This window comes from Ciconia boyciana, chromosome 12, assembly GCF_034638445.1.
Source record: "Ciconia boyciana chromosome 12, ASM3463844v1, whole genome shotgun sequence".
In the NCBI taxonomy this organism is placed as follows: Eukaryota; Metazoa; Chordata; class Aves; order Ciconiiformes; family Ciconiidae; genus Ciconia; species Ciconia boyciana.
In genome coordinates, this window is record NC_132945.1 from 18,582,726 (window position 1) to 18,607,767 (window position 25,042).

The 25,042-nt window shown below is 37.0% G+C and overlaps 1 protein-coding gene across 1 annotated transcript in view; it reads right to left on the bottom strand.

Annotated features, from left to right (window-relative positions):
- TENM1 (teneurin transmembrane protein 1) overlaps positions 1 to 25,042 on the bottom strand; it is a 347,960-nt gene that overhangs the window by 256,721 nt on the left and 66,197 nt on the right. Inside the window, exon 3 of the mRNA XM_072877199.1 lies at positions 750 to 1,028. Within this exon, the coding sequence (XP_072733300.1) occupies positions 750 to 966 (217 nt within the window). The 5' untranslated portion in view covers positions 967 to 1,028. The remainder of the gene's footprint in view (positions 1 to 749; positions 1,029 to 25,042) is intronic.

A 25,042-nucleotide genomic window follows, 5' to 3' on the forward strand; every position in this document is an offset into this window, starting at 1 on the left:
AGGCAACAGATAAGCCACTTGTCTGTACAAAGTGTGTTAAAGGCAGCACGTGGGTTTCCACGAGCAGCAGTCCATCAGGGAATGCTGCAGTAAATTCTGTTCATTTCCTACCTTTTCTTTAGTCTTAGTCTTTAGCTTTTATCTCTAACCAAACAGTAGCTTTTCCTAACCTTAGCTCAAGCATCATAAGCTCTCAAATATTTGTCCTAGACTTCTGTCCGTATCATGCAAAAGGCTAAAAAAGAACCTTAACTGTTGCTTTTTTCTTACAATACACTAATTATCTTCAGTTTTTAAATGACTTGGTTATTTATATGATCGGAAATTTTGTTAGGAGAACTGTTGCATTTGAATTCATTCATAGGCTTTGTAAGCACATGCAGAGATAGCCTACAAGCTGGACATTGACTTTATATCAAAATGCACACAACATATGCAAAGGTAGTAAATAATTAATTAGTCAACGTTAGCAAGAAGAGTAGCTACTACTAAAGAAATATTTATCTATAGCTATCATGGGATGGTCTCCAGAATACCAGTCAGTCCATCCTGCTAGAAAAGCAATTTTACTTCAAAAAAACACTTCCTAAATTTCTGATATTACGGTATGGTTAAAAATAGGTAAGAAATGGGTTGTCACTACAAGTCTTTGAAAACAAAATGTTTGCTTGTCTGCTGACATGATATTGTTTCATAGTAAGTAATCAGAAAGTAATAACCATAATCAGTAGATAAGATAAACAATTTACCTTGCGTGGACTGGTCAATGGGTTTTCTTTTTCTGCTGTGACTGTTATAATTAAGTCTTAGCTCTTGGCTATATTCATTCAGAGTTTCTCTTGAGTCATAAGATTGCCTTTGCTTTCTCCCATCTTCACTTTCATCTGAAGAACTTGTGTAAGTTAGATCCACTTCGTGTTTAACTTTTGACAGTGGCTGGTAGGGTTTGCAGTCCATCTGCTCCATCTCTGATTAAATAGGCTCAAAGTCATGAAAACAAGCAACTGGAACTCCTTGAGAAAATAGTCCTGGAAAAAAAACAAAACAACAAAACAACAATAACCCATTTCAGATATCACATATAAATTTAGCTCACAAAGGCCCAATTTTATTTTTAGTTGATAGAAACCAATTAAATTGTATTAACATCGCTATAATCCAGGAAAGAATCTGAACACATCTTATTTTACTGTTTTACTTTTTAAAAATAGAATTAAAATAACAGCAGCTTGAAGAAAAAAAAACAACCAAATCTTAAACACTATCCCATTAGACCAAGCAATAACGGTACCTTATGCACAAAATATGCTACAAAAATGTATATTTGGTATTAAAGCTAGGATGGAACCGTTACTATTTCTCTAAAGGGATGCATATTCATCCTAAGTGAAAATAACATTTTGTATCTTTTAAAATATGAAGCCTAGAAAACAGAAAATTCACTCTTTTGAAGTATTTTCTGTAAATTAAATTACACTTAACCAAGAATAAGAGATTTCACACTTTAGAAAACCACCAGACTTAGTAAAAACAAAAAACCACCACACCGTTACTCTATGAGAGCATACGAGGGTTCAGAAATGGACATTTTCCTTTTGGATTGTGTGGACATTTCAACAGGAAGAAGCTTCTACCCTGCAGTACAACCCCGTTTTTCCTCTGCGTCTCCTGTCTAAACTCATACCAACATGGGGGCTATACAGATCCTCAATGAAACCTTCCAAACTGCAGCTTGCAGTTTTGTATATCATTAAAATGATGTTCAAATCCAATATCATTAAAATCAAGTGGGTTGCAGCTGCACATGCAACTGGTGCACTTGTCCTGTAACCTTGCCTTCATGAAGATGTTTCCATCATTAATTTTAAGGCAAACTCTGCAATGAAATAACAGGGGTTATGGTACACCTTTTACAGCAGCATGGTTCACAAACAGGGAGCTCTGTTAATATAAGTTTGGGTGGGTTTTTTTGTTTTTGTTTTTTTTTGTTTTTTTGGTTTTTTTTTAGATTAACAGATGCTATTAACCTAGAAAAAGAAATGTAACAAAAAAGGCAGCTGTAAATATTATTGCTAGACGACCAAAAACATAGAAGTTAAAAGACATTTTGCTTAATTAAAAAGCAATTGCTCACAGCTTCTTAATGATTTGAAGGTCAGCAGCAGAGGGAAGTAAGTTTAATACCCAGTTTGATATCAGCCCATTTCCCATCTGCAACAAAGACTTTTAACCCTGTACATTGCCAGCTGTGAGCGTACAATATGAACCTCCAAAATCAACCACAGAAAAAGTGAAAACTCACAAAAGGCAAACGTAAAAAAACCCACAGAAAGCACTTGTTAGAGGGCTATAGAGAGATGAGTTTAACTTCTGAAATTGTCTGAATTTTTGAGAAACAACTGATGGTAGCTATCACTGTGTTCCAGCATAGCAAAACTTCATCTCCTGCTTGTGTCCTCCCAATACTTTTGAAAGGACTACGTTCCTGAGCAAGAGTGGAAAACACTGCACATGGCATGAAGAGGGAACAAGGCTTCTAACATGGTAACGGAAGAAGAAAAGCCAGGCCCACAGAACCCCTGGAGGGATGGCAGGAAGGGAGACAGACCACTACAGCAGAAGTAACACCATGGAGTGCATGCCTCCCCTTCCCCATGTTTCAGGATGCTATCTGGAGAAAGGATAAAGACACATCTTTGCTTGAAACACAAAACCTCAGGGAGTTTTATCCAATCGTTTAACCTGAGATGGAACAACTCTTCAGAAGCAAATAGCACCTGGATAAAGAGCTCTAGCACAGTTCACATCTCCTGCTCAGCAAAGTGGGCTTGAAAGTGCCCAAGTCAATAAAAAACTCTTCAAGAGAGAGAGAGAACTAAAAAGACAAACTAAGGAGCTGCCAGTCTGCCAGAGACCAAGGCTGGCTGAGAAGTATGTCACGGGCCTTCAGCAATGAACACAAGTTTTTGTGCTCTGGATTGATCACACCGTATCAAGTTGCTGTTAAGACGCTTCTGTAAGCAAGTTACTAGTAAGCACTATTTGCTTCTCAAAAGCTATTTGCCTAAATAATTTACTGTTATTTGCCAACATTGTCTATTATTGCTTAAGAAGTTCAGTACTTATTTTATGAGTTGCTTTAATAGTCTGATCCATGACAGAAGAACACAAAGGTGCTGTGACTTACAAGCACAGGGTTGGCTTAAAAGATTACCTGATGATTCTGTAGAAATGGTTACTGACAGGAAAAAGCCTTCCTACATATCCTGTCTGACAGAACAAATGGAGACGATGCTACAGAAGCCACAGGAAAATGGGGAGAAATTAAGGGCCTCTACTAAGAAGATGCAGTAGACAAGAACTAAATTTTGCCATGAAGGCAACAAGTGCAAGCAGCCTCAGACACACGTGGCGCATCCCGCTTTCAAAAGCACAAAACAATGAACCCGACAAATTTAGCTCATTACTGGAAAAATTAGTAGTATACTTATGTACTTTGACTCACAGAAAAAAAAAATACACAGAAGTTCCTCCTAAAAGATAACCTTGCTGTGCATCTATTTTGCAGGAGGTTTCAATAGTGACTTTTTTTTTTTTTTAAACAAGTAACAAAAAATTATTAGGATGCACAGAGACCTGTAAAACTTAGGCTGCAGAAAACCAACTACTTAACAAAGATTTATTTTTAGTCTTTAAAAACAAGGTTTAATAACCAAAGTCTTTACTTTTTGTGAGAACAGTTTGTGGCAGAAATACATTTAATGATGTTATCCAAGGCAGCAGACAGACCAAATCATTTAATGTAAGCAATTAATATTAGATTCATTACACATTCCACGTCCTTCTCTTCTACTGTGCTACTTTCATATGTGCTATCTTTTCATGTGTAAGGTTGTGCATTTTCTCAAATCTAAATTAATGTAAAAGCTCCATAAAATATCCCCTTAAAAGCTGTAATTTTATTATTCCTATTATGTAAGGGCAAGAATGATTAAAAAACACGATCAGCTTATGAGTGTCACAACCTCAGCATCATGTTCCCCCTGCTCGGGGACTCTACTACTGTCTCCTGCCATTGCCATACATGACCACATTTTCAGCTGCAGGGGTGCAAAGGCCTGGCACATGTGTGTGAAGCCACAGCTCAGCTTTGCTCAGCCTAACGTTGTCCATCCACCCACTTAAGCGCCAGGCTGTAATACTTGCCGTCTTCAGTGCACACTGCACAAGCCCAGAAAGACTTAACGTGAAGTTTTACACCCTTTATGGCAGAAGGATGCGGACACAGATGTCACACGGACAGATCCCAAGTGGCCTACTCATTCACCACCTGAAGGAAGAAAACCTTCAGCTCACCTGGCTAACTCTTCCCTTCCCATCCTACCCAATTTTACCAAAGCCATCTAAAACACAGCGGCACTAATGGCTCGCATAAGGACTGGAGATACAGCACCAGAGCGTCAAATGTCACAGTAAACTTCGACTTCCTTTCACACATGGACTAAACTTGTGCTTCCTTTATTTTTGCTTAGGGCATTAATGTCTCATAAACCCACAGCTACCTGGCCTGATATGAAAGCAGGTGATAAATCATTTGCAAGAACTGGAAAAATGCTTCATAAAATTCTTCATCAAAAAATGCTTTTATGAATCAGGAACACATGATAAAAAACCAGATCAAATCCTCAAGTTTTTTACAGTAAGAGATTAAGTTAAATTTAACAAGTGATGGTATGTTAGGATAACCTGAATGTAAACACTGGCAATCAAATACTTTAACCTTATTTCATATTTTGTTTAGAAAAAGACAACACAATAAGCAACTCAAAATGCTGGAATAGGGCAGGAGTACAAAGAATATTGCCTGGATGTTTACCCAGGTTTCTTCAAATAACTGGTCTTCAAGTAACTAAACAAAATACCCAGCCGATCAACATCCAGTTGACCTTGTCAGCAAAATGATAAAAATGATAGAATCATAAAACCTTACAGTTCCTGTAAGGGACCTTTGTGTAAGTGTCTTAATGCTCTCCTCCTCACAAAGAATAGCACTTTTCTGACCTTTCCATCACTGTTCTGTCATGGAAAGGTTTCACAAAATATTTAACAAAACAAAATTATAAAATATATACATATTTTATGTTTATTATACATATAAACATATTAATATATGAAAGATATAGTTAGGCACAGAATAGCAAGTAATTCTCAACCATGCTTTAAAATAGATACCATATACAGTTTACAGTCAGATTTGTAGAAGGATACACAACTAGTCATTAAAATTCACAATGAAACACACTTGCAAATTCAAAAAAAGTCAAAAAGCTCTATTAGATGGGAAAACACCACCTTTAAAATAATGGAACTAATACAGATATGCATACGGATTTATATTTTTAATGTATGACTTACGCAACTTTCTAAATGCATGTTGTACGTGTTATTAGAAACTATTTTCACATGTCACTTGGATCAAAACCCTCTTACATCAACCACCTAACTTTCATGTTCTGCTTAGATCAGAATCCTCCTTGCTCTGAAGCACAATAACATTAGGATAACTGTGGCTTATGAGAAAGCCTGTGATGAGGCTGTTTGCAGTGCACATACTAATCAATAGGTATTCTACAAGAAAGCTCACTGTACGCATTTATACTGCATAGAGGTTCTGTACTCAAATACAGTGATGCCACAGAGGTCATGTTACTTTAATAGTGCTTTGTATAAGTTCTTACCAGGCTGCTCTGATAGGGTGCCCATTTAATGAGGAGATTTCCATCCTGATTACTCACCATCAACCCCATCAAATCACCAGTGGCATAGCCAGTTAGACCAGTAAGTCCAGACTTATTTAGAGAGGTCAGGATACGGATGATAACGAGTATCATGTAGCTGAACGGGGTCTTCTGGAAGCTTACAGGAGTAAAAACATGAAGAACTGTAACCTTTTTTGGCCTCAACTAAGCATTATGTCCAATACTCAGATATTACAAACTCCATGGAATTAAAATGTAATTGCAGTTATGATGCTAAAATATAACCAGGAAACACTCCTTGTTTGCATATATTCAAAACCTAAATTCAGAAGGCAGTCTCCTGTAATTCCGTTTTTCATTCTCAGAGGGCCGTTCAATCAGCTACAAACCCCAGCTCTACATTTGCTCAATTCTCTCCTATATTTCTTTTCTTTCAACATATACTCTTATCTGAAAGCTACCATTTGCTTATTACCTTTGCAGACCACTGCTTTCTGAAAATGAACTACTAAGCAGGTGTTTCTGCTCTGGATTGCTGAAGGCAAAAAGAATAGTACCTTTATTCTGCAAGTCTTTTCTGAAATACAAAACTGTAAAATATGAAAGGCAAAACAAAGCAAACACTCTCGATTTAAACCTTTGAGAAATGCAATACCAAGGGGGGGAGGGGGAGGGAGGAAAAAATATTCTGACCTTGTACATACCTTCAAAACCATATCTCTCAAATATTTGTTTAGATATTATAAACAAAGGAAGTCCTTATGTCATCCTTAAAGTTCTCTGTTTTACAGAACAGTTATACGCAGTGAGAAAGATACCAGCCAAAACAGTTGAGCAGCAGTAGAGCAGGAACAAATTATGTTTCCAGATGATGCATGGAATTAGATAGCACTATGAAGAAATATGGAAAGTCTGCTTAAATCTGCAGGGTGGGAACAGATAATACTTTCCACTGGAAAGAAAAAAGTCATACTAAAACGAAGAAAGAGTAATTGAAAGCAGTCCGTAGAAGACTGACTGAAGAAACTGAGTATTCTTAAAAAAACAAGAAGCAACCAAAATTCACATGAACGTTTTCTGTGGATCATAAAATATCTGTACATTAAAAGATCTTTGAAGACGACATAATGGAGTATGGATCACTAGGTACGACACGCCCAGTACTTCTCTGTGTATGAGTGAGACTGTGAAATATTGAGACTATGGGTTTTTACATATCTTTCTAAATCAGATATGTAAATGCAAAATGCAGCTTTCAGGGGCATACCATGGGTTTAACACACTCCCTAGAAGACGTGCTGTTTTAACCTATGGATGGATTACACTTGCCCATACATTTGTATCTGTCATTGTGATAGATGCAAGTGGAATAAGGTTCATTTTCACATTTAACAATCTTCATTTAAAATTAGTCAAAGTCTAATTTAATTCTAGTTAAAGTAATTCAAAGTGTTGCCCATTTTATCCAAAGTTTCAGAGAGAAAACACTGCAGAATAAAATTGTAAAGTCAGGTTGTTGCAGTATTTTGTGGCATATGGCAAGACTGAAAGTGAACTGAAAAACATACGTTATGTCAGCTACTCAACTGTGATACAGAATTCTTGGCCAATACGTGCCCTTCACTTTACTTGGAGAATTGCCACTGACTGTAAAAATCACACAACTCCCTAATGTTTTCTTTTGGAAACCCATCATTTAATGTTAGTGAGCATAAGTAATGGAGGTTCAAGCACAAAAGATCAAGCTCTACTGCCATGAGACAAAGTACAGCCATGATTCGGGATGATACATCCTGGACAGGTTCAGAATCTCTCTTGAACGCTAAGTCTTTCTGAAGAACTGTACTTTAGGAAATACAATTCCTGATTATATTGCAGGATAACTCCTGGTGTGAACTTTTAATTTCAAATAATGAAAACACTGTGAAAAGTATTCCAGCATCTCGACGCTTCAGCTAGGAATCTTGCAGAACACAAAAAACTCTGGGGTTAAGTAAAACTAGCCAAGTGCTTGACATCTATAGATTTGGTACAGAACACATGGGCATGTCATCTAATGCCTCTGCAACTTAATTCTTAACTGTATGGCAGGGACAATATAGGGAAAAAGGTAAAGGAAGTTTGGACTATATAAGAGGGTAGGTTGAGATGACAGGATCAATATTCCTATATGGATCTCTCAGAAGTCATTTTTTACTCCAGAGAGGATGTATGGTCAAAGCTGTATTTTCCTAGTAAAAGACATTATAAGAAGAGAATGGAATTGAAGAAAGGGACATTCCCCCTCACATTCAAGTGTGCCTGGGACAACTAAGCTTCCTCCCATTCTACAGGACGTTTCCACTATATACTAGGCACTTCTTTGTACTAAATATATCCGGATGATGTGTTAAAATGCTTGTCAATGGAAGCTTAGGTTGCTCTCCACCGTTACGATGACCATTTTGTCATCAAGAGCATAATTTTGCATTGTAAAAAACATAAAATTAGGAGACTCCACTCAGTAACTGAGTCCTACGAAAATACAGTTTAATCTTGGAGCTCTTCTGAAGAGGTGAACAATATCACAATGGTTTTTTATATATATACACTATGTAAGTGCTATGATTTATCTAACAATATAATACAACAGTGAGACGTACACGTACTTACGTATATGCAGGTAGGAAAAATGGAACCTTCATTTCATCTAGGAATAAGCAAGTACTGTCCTTTGGAAGGTATGTTGTTTTAAAATACATCGACATGTAGCAAGTATTGTATTCATTTATATGTGACAAGAAAATTGAATCGTGCTTTGGCTATTTGTTGATAATGCAAATTGTATAGCCATCAAATTGAGATAATTATTGCCATGTCTCTTTTCCAACTGTGTGCTTAATTAAGAAGACCCAGTAAGACCTAATTAGCAACAATGTAATTTTTAAAATCCAATTTAGTTGCTCAGAGATTACAAAAATTGAAAATAACATGTTCCATTTAGATATTATTAATTTTTTGAGATACCAATTTAAATTTTGTAGCACAATAAGGTTATAGCACATGAGAATAATTTCCAACACATCAATTCCATGGAACATCTAAAAAACAGTTCAAGTATTAGATTGTCAATGATACTAGGATGCCTTGGCAACGGCATTTAAAAACATTCAGCTGACTATTTTGTCTGTATTTTCACTTTTCCTGTTTCTAATTACAATAAAGGAAGAAGTCTTCATTGAACAAAACTAGACTTATTCACCAGAGTATTTATGGACTACCAAAGCATAAGAACAAGTCTAACTATCACCACACTTGATGAGACAAAAGATGTGATCAGTTGACATCACAGTGAACAAGGTCACAAAAAGGGAATCTTCCTGGTAGATTCCCCCCCCTACACACCCCCCCCGGCATTATTCTTATGTTTTCATTCTCCCCTCTAAGAAAGATCCCACAAGATGTCGTGGTAGATCTCAGAGGGCCTTAGCAATTTTCTTTTCCTCTTGCACGAACAAAAAACCCCACCTAACAAAAATCTCTGAAACAAAACGCTGACACTAGCTTACCACCTCCAGTTGCATATTGCTAATGGGACATGTTATCTTAAATATTATCAGAATCTCTCTAGCATTCGATACTCCCCAGCTTTGCTGTGGCTTCATATTTAGATTTAGGGCCTTTTTGGGGTCATTTATTTTTGCTACGTTACAACTTCTAGGATTTCTGGAAGCAGCATTGATTCAACATCATGTTTATTTCCAGTACAGGCTCAAAACATTGGTGCATTTATAGTAGGCATATGATCTATAGTTTAACATCTTGCAAGTATACGGATATTCAAACAAGTTATCACAGCAGTAAGAACTTTTATGAAGCCACCATTATTCACTACACATAGAAAGTGAACGTTTCAGTCTTTTCCTAAATACTTAGTTTTCTTAACTTCTGCTCTTCTAACTCTAGGAAGAAATACCATCAATTATTATGCAGTTTTGACATCACCTACTAAGTTAAAACTTAAAAAGCTTTTCAGGCATTTGAAGTACTTTTTGCAAGAAGACCTGACTGCTGCCTGACCACAAGACCAACATCTGCATCACCTTCATTTGAAGTATCACTCAGGTCGCTATTTGCGTGCCTGACACCATCATGCCTGAGAACTGATCTTACTGTTCCTTTTCTTCTTGCTTTGATGTCTGTCAAAGTATTCAGTGTCTTCAAGTGCCATTGTTCTGACAAGCAGACCCTCCCAATGGACTTGTACTATATACTGTGACTCCCAGAACTGCTATTATTTGAGCTGGTGTCAGATTGATTTTCTTTCTGTTCATGATAGTGCTATGATCTTGCAGGGTTGAAATTACTGCTGATTTATGCCTTGATGCAATCCCTTGAGAACTGACTTGTATCAGCATGTCACCTATGAAAAGGTACATCTGAATCCTCAGAGATCTTTCTAGTGGAACCTTTGTTCTCATTTCAATAGAGAATCCTTTGTAATGGATGTTTGCTAGAAATTTCTCCTGCAAGTACCAAGAGTCTTCTGTAGTGCAAACTGGAAGTATATATTATGCATCTATCCATTTTTACCAGTCTGTGGGAGCCTTCTTGGCAGAGATTAATTTAAGATAAGTTCTCCATCCACAACCTTACCGTTTTCACAAACTGATTATACCATTTTCTTTAGCAGTCCACAAGGACAGTGCAGGTTGTGCTGGCACTGAAGAGTGGGAATATTCCCTAGCTTTATGTCTAAAGGCTCACCTACATAAGGAAATGTTACAGACTAAAAACATACAATTATGCCTCTAGTGTTTTTGTGGAATAATAGTCTTTTATGCCAGGGCCTTCTTTTATTTGGCCTTTAAAACAGGAAATAATTTCCTCTATTGTTTAAGCATTATTCACATTTTTACATATTCTGCCTATTAGCATCATGGACAGTTTTTGCACTCTCATTACAAGTAGCCTCTTGCCTACATCATTGTGAGCAATTTTCCCATAAAATGTAGCATCTCTTCTGCAAAAATACACTAACAGGTAGGTACTGATTTTATATTTAAACACTTCTAAGATGGTAAATTGCAATTGAAATCATCTTGCTTGTTTTTAAAATCAGCTTCTGAAATCTTAATTCCCCCCCCCCCCCCCCCCCCCGTTGGTAGAGCTAATTTAGGTAAGCTAATTACTTTCTTTTCATATATGCTTTCCCTCATGGTGGAAGAGAGGAGACAGACATGGTGATTCAGCCATGCTTGTTATGGCTTTATAAAAGACTTGGCCATTTAGTTCCATAATAATGTACAATTCCATACTAGGGAAAACTTTTTAGGTAGCTACAAAAATACCATCCGAATTCAGACAGAGGTTCAATGTTGAACATGAGTTTGTTCAACTAAGTATGAAAAAACCCAAGAACTTTAGCAACTGCACTGAAGCACATGCAAGTTTTGATATATTTTTTAAAAAATCCTTACCTCACTAGAAAATAATCATTTCTACTCAAAAATATTTCTTAGAAACAAGTGGCTGTTGTATTTAGTAAACCATTACTACATAAAGCACCTTCTCAGCAGGAACTCTTAACACTCCTAGACAGGAAAAAAAACCCCACAAAAAAACCAAACAAAACCATTTCAATGAGGAGTTACTGACCAATTCCTGTTTGCCCATGTCTTCTTTCAGTGTAAGTGCTTCTGGTACAGATACTGTCCTTTCTCCTAATTTAGGCACTGCTATCAACAGTAGTCTTTTCAAGAATGCTACAGAGGGGCTGAAACAGACAAATTTTTTGGAAACGTATTCTGCAATAACCAGTTTCAGTTCAAAAGTAGATGGGAGTTTGCTGCAGCTGATTCTTCCTACTAAACAAGAAACTAACCAGAGGCATCTAAGAAATCAAGTGGTCCTACTCTCCTGTTTAGGTCCTGGAAGGAAGATGAACCTTCAGAAAGACATCAATAGCCTCTGTATCCCGAGCGACTACCAAGGGAGACCAGGATGACTACAACCCTACCTTGGGTACGTAAGTTAGGAGAAATGAAACCGTGCCACACTTCATTTTTTGGAATAAGTTCTCAAAACTCTCAGCTACTTAAGCCCTTCTATCATATACCTATTACTATAACTGCTACCACCCTGCTAAAGCACTTGGCAAGAATACCTTCTCCTTAGCGCTTGTGCAATGACTCCATTTAGCTCAGCTCCCTTTCTTCAGCTGAAAAGTCATAGCAAGGAGAAAGAAAGAGAAGGATGAAACTGAAGTATGTGGCTCTTGTCTGTTGCTTTTATACATATGTATACACACACACATATCTATACTAGCTGCATTTGAAAAAAAATCAGAATCATTATCCCTGCCTTAATGTTAGGATGTGCTGTTGTCTTGGTGAATCATTTTTCCTCAGGGACGTTGCGGGGATAACAATTCAGCTCATGTTAATTCTATTTACATTGGGAGCACTGTAGTACATTTTTAATGTGAAGCTGTGTTTCTTTCATGAGCAAGAAAAATGTCACTTTCCTTTCCCAAAGCACCAAAAGGCTCCTTTTACTGTCACAGAACACAATTATATGTTAGGGCTCTGCTGTCTCTTTCCAGCCAACAAGGCAAGAAAATGACCTTTCTTTAACCTATGGCTGAATTGCATTACATTTGGTTCAGTGGGTATCCTTTGTTATATTCTCCCGTATCAAGTGCCTTTTTACCGAGGTTATGAGATGGGCACCTGCCCTTCACATCTGCTAGTGATTTCATTTTTTCCAAAAAACTTGCTTTCATTTGAGGAGGGATGTTAACTGTCATCCCACATGTCACACCCTGGCTTGTAACATTTGTAAATATCCGAAAACACTCAAAGGTGCAAGGAGACTCCGCCAGCAGAATTTGGTTACTGGCTGGTGCATTTTGCCCCATCACACAATCACGTAAAAGCTCAGAAGAAATATGCCACGCACACTCACTTACTCCGTGTCATGCTGTGGTCTTGTGCAGAATAACAACGCTCTGAAACAGTCCCCATATTCCTCCTCCATTCTGTGAAGCAATCTGCATGTCTGGTCCATCTTGTTTTATGGGTAGCTTGGTAATGAAAGGAAAAGAGGCATTCCCCACAGCACAGGTATCTCAACTGCGCTTTGCGTTACATGAACAAGATGCTTGGGGAAGCAGAAAAAAGTAACTGTGACATTAATGAAGTAAGCCACTGCTGATTTGCACAAGAGAGCAAGTCAGCAGTGGAGGATTTGTGAACATGATGCTGAATGACAAATATCATTGCTGAAGAAAATTGCACCATACAGCTGCAAGAGAGTATTATGTTTTAAAATTAAGAAAGTTCAGAGACAAAAGAGCAGCACGCAAATCATTACTTACACACATAGCTCATCTCACAAGTAGCCACATAAATAAACTCCCCTAGAAAACATTTGGCATCACTGTTGATCTGGAGAGAATTTTGAATACTCATTTCAGTGCTCTTAGGTGTACAGGAGTTCTAAGGTTCTGCAATTCGCTATGTGACAAGAAGGTTTCCGTCAACAGTTATTAAAGATGACTCATATTAACATCTCCTCTGCCTAAGAAAGAAAGTTGAGTAGCTTCAGGATACCTTCCTAAATGCTACCATGTTACCAGCACGTTGTTTGTTACATTAACACTGAAGGTGTTATTAACATGGAGGTAAAATGTGACTGTAGGCACCAAAGGAGACCGGCTAGTAACATACATTACATTAATCTTGTGAAGAACGCTCTTCTCTTAAAAGCATAACTCTCAGTTACTGCTATTATATTACACTGTAAATAAACGGAAAGTACCAAACATTCAAAATAAAATGAAACAGTAATTTCTCGTTCTGTAGTAAAATAAATCTTTGTATGCACTTGAAGACCGGTTGAAGACCTTTATACACATCCAGAAGCATTTCATGCCCAAGTGACTGCTACCTTGTGAAACGTCTGGGGCTAGACACAGTTCTGGCATTTTCAAAACCCACCGAATTTGAACATCGTTCTGCATAACAGACTTACAATATGAGGTATACTTGCATGTGAGATACAGGTCCTACATACTTTTGAAAGGACGAAACTACTTTTTAGTGAAAATACTGTGCAAAACTGTCTAAACAATTGTTTACATATATTGATTGCCCCTACATCATCATGGTAATCTATCAAGTGAATTTTTTTGAAAGTTGACACTGGCTTTGGAATTCACTGTGAACTAAGGATAGGATCTCTATTACCAATAATGGAAAAAAGACCTGAGAAATATCGGCGCTAATTCCTCTGAAGAAGACCAAATAAAATACAGGCTTCACATCCTCCTACAGTAGCCTGTATAACTATGGAAAAAAGTGCATTGTTCAGGATAAAACAAAAAAGCAAACAACCAACAACAACAAAAAAACCCAACCAAAACCCAACCACCCAGCCCCCCCCAAACCACTGTAGATGCAGCGTGCGAGCCTTTTCCTAAAAGCACAAGTCTGCATATACTACTAGAGCGCAAGTTCTGACACATATTCACTTACTAAGCATCTAGCTCTCAAGTGGTGCTATTTGTTTATGGTTTTTACAAACATATATATATATTTTGGCTTCAGAAATACTGCAAGTAGAAGGGGTTTAGTCTATGCAAATTTTTACTTCCTAGAAAAAACACAGAAATTCCTCCTACACATAAAATCTACTTATATTTTTATATCTTACCCTGATAAAATTACAAGGAACACAAATCTGCAGTCTAAACTATAAACATCAACACGAAATTTGCTACTAAAAATGGCCATTAGAGGGCCTATTCCTCATTTCAGCTCCAACAATTCCCAAACCCGTTATTAACAGACTTCCAGCTAAGCTTTAATCAGGATTGGAGACCTAATCACAGTTAAAATACATATAAATCAAACTCTTATTCCTACTCCTACATACAATTCTTACTACAGTCGACTTTGAATTACATGTGGTGAAGATGCTGCCAGAAAAACAAGGATAGAAATTAAGTGGCTCTGGTCCTGCACGCACTGTTCTATGGGTGCTTTTCTGAGAACAGTAGAATCTGGTCCCGGGGTGACAATCCCAGCTGGAGCACTTGGAAGGGGAAACAATTATTTTTCCAGTGGCTTCAGCTGATCTATATATTTAGGGAATGGAGCATTGAATGAGCACCATTTTAACAAAAAGAAGAATGGTCAACTTGTTTCTGGAAATAGCTGAATAGTTGGAGGAAGGAAAAAAATACCATCAGTAGACTGAGAGAGAAGTGATTTAGTTTCAATTTTTCTTCTGCAGTTAATGGAATATTAAAAAAAAAAAAAGTAGAAAGGTTAAACTATAGCTACACCAAGCTTTATGTAAGAGATATTGTTGCTTAGTAATACAATTACACCACTCAATTGATTTAAATAAATTTAAGGATAAGCACACATACAGAATTGGACCAAGGATTTCAGCGCTCATCAGAACCATTTCCAGGTGTTACTGTCTCCAATACCTGATGGCCAGTGTGCTACCTGTGTCAGAAGAACACACAGATACTTCTATTTAGAGTTTTTTTTCCCCTTAATTAAGACTTTTAGTAAGTTGTTTTGCCTTTAATTTCTAAAACATTCATTATTCTGAATCACTTTAATTTCAATTGATCTTCAAGGCCAGTTCAGTAGCCCAGGAGTTTTCTTCTTACTGAAATGAGCAGCTAATTCTACATTTGAAAAGTCATATCTCAACAACACATCGATCTGCGTGACTTTCTGTGAAAGCTTCTTGTTTAATACCTAAAACTGCTGAGAATGAAGCACGATTTCCATCTAGTTCTTGTCAAACTTTTTTTGTTAAAGTGTCGGGAGTCTTGTAAAAACTTGTAAAAGTACAAAGGTCTTTTGTTCTTTAAAGTGACAATCCTACCTAAGTTTCTTGCTTAAATATAGTGTCTAGGAAGTTAGTAGGTGCTCAAAACATTGTAACACTATAACCTTAGCAAAACAAACAAATGAACGAATAAATGATACTCCACTTTAGTGGGGGATGAGAGGAATTTTCGTATGTTAAAGAAAAGAAAAAACACAATGAAAATGTGGCTGCACTAACCAGACACGAAGAAACGTGACTGTTGGAATGTGAATGCTTTCTTACTTGATAGTTTTATGATTGGAAAAACGAGCTCAGTAAGATTACAAACTTACAAGTTACACAATTAAGGTCATCCTCAATATTATCCTCTTAAATAATATTTCAAAGTGAAGTCTGAGCAAATACAGTGAAACTGCTGGAGCTGCAATACTCACCAGTTTACTGACTCTGACAGTTAGAAATAGTTTTTTTTTTTTCTGGGGTGGGAACATGCATTCTTCTAAAATCTACATGCATTCCCATAAAACTTGATGGGAACTGCACTGACGCACAGTGGCATAAATGAGTTCAGACACAAACTTCATGCATTTAGCAATGTAATCCTATGATTTCTTCTTTGAAGTTCAAATGAGAGAACTAAGATAACCATTACAAAAGCACTGGGAGAAACACCAGAAAAAAGTGTCGTTTTAGCAGCTTGAGAGGGTCCATTTTACAACCACAGATGTTTGGAGGCGGAACTACTTCAATAACTTGGCGTTAAACCATCTTAAGCTGTATTACAGTCCAAAAGTAATTCAGATAAACTGTATTAGGTGAGTTTGGAATTAAAAATCCTCCTTATCTATTCAGTAGAAGAAAAGTAAAAGACAAGTTAATATGTTAGTGAAAGTGTGCAGCACGCAAAACGTTAAAAAGTGAGTTAAGAATTCATTACTTTTTTTGGATAACATCCAATTGTTGGTGCACACAGATCCCAAATTAATCAGTTGACCAAAACACTGAGTAAATTTATCTCCCTGATGAGTTTAAACATAAAAGAAAACATGAGAAATTGAATTCTTATAGCATAAATATCTTGGCTGAAATCTAGAATGTAATCAACATTATCATATTTACTGAAAGTTAAAGACTTAAATTAATGAGTACCATGTGTTTATCTACCAAATTTCAACTTGCTAATCTAGTCTGATCATCATTTTTCAAGTCAAATGGTTATGAGAAATGCTCAATAAGTGTTTAATAATGGTCAAATGCCTTTTTACATCAAAACAAACAACCCAAACTTAACACAGAATACATTTTCATTAACACATAAAAATGGAAAATGGATCTGGCTAGGGATACTGGTGTTCATAACCCTTTAGCATAAACGTATGTATTGCCTGCATTGACTGGATAAGAAAGCAACACATTTAGTGATCTGTGTGGCTAACTTTAGAAGTATTAGTCAGATTTTAGCTAATGGATACTAATTCTCATATCACAAATTTAATCTTTAAACTGCAATAATAAATACATTTATGAAAAGTTATCTGGAACATTTAAGAATCATGTAAGAAGTGAAGCATTCTGCCCATGAGAAGTATCCTGCTCAGAAAACATGGATCGATTGAGAAAAAGCACAAGTAATGATGACAAAATACGTAGAAATCTGTCACTGCTGATTCCCACTGACAGGGACATTAACATCGGGATATTGGTACTGCACAGCCTGTATCATGTGGTCCTTTTTATCAGGTCCATATTATTTCAAAAGCATAACTAAAGAAGTAAAGAACAGTACTCCCAACTGACAGGTTTTTCAGTCCAGTATCCAGCCCTCTATATTCCTAACCAAGGAAAGATTATTTCTGATTGAGTCACATTAAGCAGTGAACTCCACAGTTGGTTTAGATTTTGTAATTCAGAGTTCTTGTAGCAGGATTAGGTTGATCTCAGCAGAGATGCACAGATTCCTAAGAAGTTAAGGTCTCCCAGATTTAAAATAAATAAATAAAGAAGTCCAAGTTAATAATCAGAAACAGCCTAATCAGATTAAGGTTGTGAACTCTGGACTACCACAGTGTTTTCCAGCAGCTCAGCAAGCTTAATCCACAAATGGATAATACGATACAAAGCATTTCTATCAAATATTCCCTTGCAAGACACTAAACCTATCATTTTGGTAAAGGAAACAAATATCTTTGCTAAATCTAATAAGAGATTTAACCAAGATCTTTAAGCGAGCTGTCAAGGGCTACAACTGTTGCCATGTTAATCCTTTTTCTCACAACAAACGTATTTCTTTGGGTATTCAAATTCATTGTCATTTGAAATAACATAGTTAAACAAATATTTCAGTAGGAATATATTAAAGTCCTTTCTTCTTATAGCAGCTTCTTGTACTAGTGATTAATTTAAAACCCAAAATTTCAGAACCACTCCTCTTCTACAGGCTGTCTGTTTTTCTAATATTTTATGCTCCCTTCTGCATCTCTCCTTTCATCCTGAAGATATCACAACCCCTTTCCTCCCACTTCATAGAAGGGTTCCCTGGCTGCCAGTACTACGCTGGGGTCTGAACATAAACAACATCAAACCCCCAAGCAAGGTGCTTCAGAAGTCTTAACAAGTGTCAAAGTTTCCCCACTGCTCCTTCCACAAACCAAAAGACAAGACTGCATTTAAAAAAAACATTAGTGCCCACCAAAAAAATTCTTCCCATATTACCTATTCCTTGAATTACTTTCTATAAAATGTAAGGTTACTTTCAAGAAAATATGCCACTTCTCCTTTATCTATAGTGATAGTAATGAGACTAAATAGTACAGAGCCATTTCAAAATACCATTTCATTAGAAGAGGCTTAGTGTACACCACGTGTAATGTAACTCAGACTGCCTTATTAGCAAAGGTCATCCCCACAGTCTAATATTATTGGGTACATTTTACCTGTCAGTTAAGCTTGGATGAATACAGTTAACAGATTGAACAAGCCATGCAGATGTTTCCTATCAACTCTTGACAAACGAGAGATAGATAAGGCCATAGAGTTCTCATGACTTGCTGATTTTGACGTGCTGATATCTGTATAACAAACTCTTCGCAACTACAAGCAGAAATTAAAACTCTGCCATGGAATTCAACTTAGCTTGCAGCTAAGAAGCTGCACTTTCCTATCACAAATACTATGCTATTCTAATATATGGCATTTGTCATAGAAATAAAGTTTTGGGGCCACCTAAGTAGTCCAAATCGATGTATCTATTCATTTTACAATGAATACACAGAACTACACTTCCCTGAATTTATGAGTAAGAATCTTTTTCACCCATAAGTTTCTTTTTTGTAGCTCTAAAGAGCTCCAAAAACCTAGAAAGGCTTTTCTTCCCAACGCTGCCCTCATGTTCCCTGTTCAGCCTTCTACACCTCTCAATCATCTTCTCTGATCTTTCTGTTGCTTTGCTTCAATGTGCAGCTTAATGCTGCAGTTAAGTGCCTTCTTGTTTACACTCAGCCAAGCTGAAGATATAGTGCCCGTATATAGCTCAGATGGCTGCATACTGCTACACAAGGTGTTTGGAACACGTGATAATGTTCCACATTTCAGCTCTCATAGTTTATAACAGAGGTTAATTTTGGCTTATGCTTCACCTGAAAGAGCGACAGGAACTCGTCTACCAGCCTTGAGATTTACCTCAGCCCCCTGCCGAAAAGCATTAAAATTTCATGGTACCAAAAAAAGCTAATCAGACTAGTCATGCATAATCCTGCTCAATTTACAATGAAATAAACATCTTAAGAACATGCAATTTTGGAATATAAACAGACAATCTTTGAAGGCTTCAGAATCTGCATTTTGGCATTTGGATATTGGAAACCACATGACCGTCACTGTTTCTGAAGCACTCATAAACTATACGATCCTCGCACTGCTAAGCTCAGGGTAAGGAAGAAGACTCAATTGTGGCTGATGTTTTCCCCGCGCATTTGGGGACAGGATCCATCCTTAAACTCAGAGCCCAAGGGGACAGAAAAAAAAACCAGGGCTACTAACACATGGGTATCACGGTCATTATTTCTCCAGGACTGTCAGAGAGGGGAAAGCCAGGGGAAAGCAGCATTTTACTGAAAGAAGAAAAGGTATATGATGGTACTATCCAAGAACTGGTTTGGGCCAGTATTTTCTCCCAGGATCAATCCCCTGACAAGCAGAGATCTTTATGGACAGCAGCACAAGGGCTGACGCTTTTCTGTCTGCAAAACCCCAAGCAGAAATATTGTGCTTATGCCCCACGTAGTACAGGCACAGGGATTTTGAAGCTTCTGAAAATGTTAGATTCATTGTGCCTCCACTGCACAATGCGTGCATGTGCAGTAAATTGAGCTTACTCGGATGCATCAGACTTGCGTCGTATGCACAAATTACCTGTGTGGTACACGCACTGTAGGTTTGCACATATGCAGAAGAAGTCTCAAGGATTTCCCAAGGAAACGACATTTTGCCCAAACCAAATTTCTGCAAAGAAATGGGAATGTGTCAGGAAAATATCCCTGGCTGTAGCTTGTCTCCTGAAGTGGCCAAATCTGCTTTGTGGTTTTCAGGCTGACCCATGCAAGGAACTCGGGGAAGACACTCACTCTTACCCAAGATATCACAGGCTGGATTAATTTGCAGCAAAGCAAGAGTCAGGAAAATAAACTGTGTTTGTCAGGGAAGACAAAACACGATCATACATTTTACTGCACACCTCCAAAATCTGAGGGCTTGTCCAAGAGCCCTATTGATAATAATCCAATATTGATAAATATTGAAAAGAGCCCTAATTTAGAATAAATGTTGATTTCTTAAGGGAATGGCACACAATTGCATACATGTATATGTATCTTAATGGCTATGCAAACAATATTTCATTGGTCTTTTTTTTTTTTTTCCCCCCAACTATAAATCAGCACTCACATTTTCCCATTCTTTTTTCATGGAAATGCTCTGAGTATATATTAGACAACTTCTGATTAATCTTCATTTGTTTTCTAAAAACAAAAACATTTTTCTTCAAAACAAAACAGTCTCCTCAAACAGAAATGTAAATTAACCAGCTTTTTATTCTCCAAATAATACTCATTTTTCACCACAAGTATCAAATTTAATGCCAACGGGTATTTGTTTATTTTCTAAATAAAACTGTATCACCTCTTCAGTACAATTAATAGAGAACAACTTGACTCTGAACACATTTTTGAAGTACAGCTTAAGCAGTCATACATTTATAAATATTGCCTCAATGTACTTAGCTAGTTATTCCACTGTTCATTTTATTCCTATGAAAATTACAGAGATAAGCTTGAAATGTGCAGACCAGACACATTCACTACTTCATTCATCAAAGAGCTGCCACTGACAATGGGATCATACATCTAAGTGATGTAAAAGCATCGGCAGCTTTAGATTTCTTTGATAACGTTTATCCTGTCTTGGTTTCTGAACAGCACCCATTACTGTATAACACTATGGTATCATCAGGGCCTATAAGAGCTGTTCTTCCACAAATAATACATATTTCCTTTGCCAGTGTCACCAGAAGAAGGAGACCTTACCTATGTCGGAAAAAATATATTCTAAACATCTATGTGAAGTTTAAATTTCTATCAATAGGTGGCAACACTGTTATGTGTAACATACAAAGCATATGTGTTTAGGTACATATTCTATACCACTATGGCACGCTTTTTCACATGTTGCTTCATTTTGTTTTAAATGTTACCTGACACCTTTTTCCAACTACATACAAGTAAAAACTATCTGGTTCATATGCTTTTTATAGAACATATGTATGCATCATCGTGATATTTTCAATTATTTTTAAAATTCTCCCTGCCAGACTGCAAACCGTACCAGTTGGATCAGGAGGCAAATATGAGCATTTGGTGTATGGTGAATTGGATAACGTACACCATGCTGCTACTTGGGGACCAAAAGATTTTTCAGGAAGACCGAAGAGTTGCTCTTGCCCCTTGTGAAGGCCACATGGCTGCAGGGGCACTTACAGAATTTTAGGGGTGTTGAACCTTTTGCTCATTTGTCATCACAAACAAATTTTATATTGCAGTGTGATGCAGAAAAAGTCCAATTTCTGAACAGGAAACTTTAAACATGGTCATCCCTTTAGTGTGTCTTATGTTGAGTCTCACATGCAAAACTGGTATGTGTGGCGGAAAAAAAAAAAAGTTGGGGATGTAAAATTGCTACTTTACAGAAAACGCTCCTGAGGTACAGCCAGGGTATGTGATTCGCTCGAGGTCAGAGAAGAAGCCACCGCTAATCAGAAACAGAATCTGCCTCAATTGTGAGCTTTAGCCAAGAGGCAGATGCCACCTTGCAGATTACATTGTATTCGCCACAGTCAGTAAACCCAGAGCTCTGTTAAAGCTAAGATACCTTCATAACAGCTCACCATCAGAAAGCACAATGGACTAACTAATTCACTTTCCAAATATGTTTTTTTAAACTTCTATCACACCAAACAAGAATAGCACTAGAAACCCTAGTGCTACTAAACCTACATTTTTATATATGCTGTCGGTCTATAGAGAAAAGCTAAACCTTCAAAGAGACAGGATTACACAATGAGATAGCAGTTCAACACACACAGATAGTCTTTTGTTATTTTCTGAACTACATTCATCTCCCTTTTCAGCAGGGGCTTTTTTTTTTAACTAAAGAAAAATCCAACTGTGTATTCTCAACTGATAAGAAATGAGTTTGGGTGTCAGTGCAACAGGAAAGCTGTAGAAATTTTGATAAAAGCTCTTTCTGGGGGAGAAAAAAAGAAAAGGCATCAAAGAGGTTATGTTGGACAATGTTTCAGATACCATGGTTACAGCTGACCAGAGAAGGAGGCTTCCTGCATTACTTCCCTTTGGATACTCCATTAATTTTCAGTTTAACAGCAATGTCACATGCTGGCTAGGGTTCAAATATGATAAAAGAGGCATATAAATGAAAGAGATTTACAGATTACTTGGATAACATTAAAAGTGATATCATAATTTAAACTACTTCAAGTGTTATGAGGATAGTTAAAATCCATCAGGACTAACATCTAAAAACTGTACAAACTCCTTCACAAATTTACATACACAAATACTGTTATATCTCAACACACACACATATGTAGACTCACAGCCCAGTTTTTAACTGAAGCGCTACCTTTGCAGTGCTACAAAACTGATATGGGAATAGCACTGTTATTCTAAGAGAACTCAATAAACAAACTGAATACATGTTTTAATTGATAGCATAATGCAATCATCTCCAGGTTAAACAACTAAAACTCAAAATACGCATATGTACACGTAGCAGCAATATTGTTGGTCAGATTTAAAACAGGGGGGCAGTAACCATTAATGATCTTCTCAACTACATTTCCACCTGGTGGAAAATATTTGGTTTATTTTAGAAAGTACTTCCAGATTTAAGTCTTTCCTCCCTCTCCCTCCTTTCTCTTTATTCACTTGTTTTTTAAACATGGATATACATGGAGCACATCCTGAGATGGCAGCATTTCAACACCAGTAAATCAGGCTGCCGTGCTTACTGAAGTTATTTTCATGTTTGCAGATGATGAAAAATGATGTCTCTTGGACTGCAATCCACAATACTCTGTGAAGGCAAACACATAGCCTTGGTACTGCAGTAAACTTTAGTAAAATACATTTGTCAAAGGGAAACCATAGGATTTTTTGCAGTCAGAAAGACTGCAAAATTCCTCCTATTCCTTGTGGAATCCATTCAGATTTATATAGTTTTAGGCTGGCCATTTGTTTGTTTATTTACTGCCTCCTAGGCAAAATACTGTGTCGGGAATCAGTATGTAGAATAAAAGACTCATCTACCTTTTCCTCACATAGACATATTTGTGTTCTACTCATGTATCTCACCCTCACAGTATAGGCAGATCAACCTATCTACTTACACCTTACCAGAAAGCTATTAGTGGTAATTTATGGAAAATATGTAGTAACTACTTATTAAGGTAACCCTAACAGGTTTATCATTCATGAAGGCCTAGTAAATTCACCATATGCTTAGAAATATTTTCCCCATCCTCTCTATCTTATTTCTTGCCTGCAGAGTGAGAATTATGCATTATCCAGTTATAAAAAAAGATTGCTAGCACCCAGGCAGAAATTCACAAAGAACTACATGTAATTCAGTGGCGAGTGTCACAGGTGAAATAAAAATATTCCTATACACAAAACCTTCACAGAGGAAGAACCACATACATGTGGTGACTGTAATCTAGTCATTAGTTTACAGAAGAATCCAAAGTTTCCTAAGTGCGCTATAAATCTACATAATGTCTCAAATGCTAGCTGTTGCTTTTTATCTTTCATTTACCAGAAAATGTATAAAATATCGCCTCACTAGACAGCTCTTTATTGGCTATCCACCTGAAGATGCTCAGGAGAGTTATTCTAACAAAAAAGATGGCAGTAATTTACACTCAAAAAAAAGGCTCAATAAATTGATCTACTTTTTTTCAGAGTGATCCAGGAACTAATCAGATCTGCTAAGTCTCCATTTCTGCAGGTTGCTAACACATATTTTGGGGTGGGGAGAAGGTGGGCAAAACACTTCTACAGAAAGTCTGCTGCTACCTTGACAGACGGAAAACTTGTCACGTAGTCCTCAAATATATAACTCCCCAACATAATTTGGCTTAGAAAACCTCCTTGGATGGGAGAATCTTGATTTGCACAGCCATTTATAACCTGACTTTATTTTTATAAAGAGAAAAATTGAAAACATTCTTCAAATACACCATGTTATTAAGTGTAGAAGAAAGAGAAACTCCCCCAAAGGGAAGCACTGGCAAAACAATTCTAGTAAATATATCTTGGCTACACTGCTACACTGAAAAATGTAAAATCTTTTTTCCTCCAAAAGCATTACCAGACACTTTAGAAATGCTGCATGGTATGCTGATTCACTTCATCCTTCACCGATGCACAGTCACCTCTAACCAGAAAGGCAGCAGTACTTAACAGTGTGTAAAAACACCTCCCTCCAGTTACAAGTAAGAAGGAAGGATAACATACCCAGTAAGTTGACGTAGTTTATGCTAAATGTATTAATCTTGCACAAGCCATAAAGTGTGTTTTATGAATACTTCTAACAAAGACTACGATGTAGACAAGGCTCATGTAAAATATACAGAAGCCCTAAAATGATGCATGTAACGCTCACATGCATATGTGCAAAGGCAGGCATAGAGAACAGCTCTGAAAATAAAACATCAATTATAATATCTTGAACATAAATAGAAGTGTGAAGTGTAATAATCCTAAAATAACATATCCTTGAGGGTGGGGGGGAGAGGGCAGAACTACTCTAACAAAATTAAGTTTCAAGTTCTTGCAATACCACACAGTATTTCCAGTGCTAACTCCAGTATAATTTCTTAC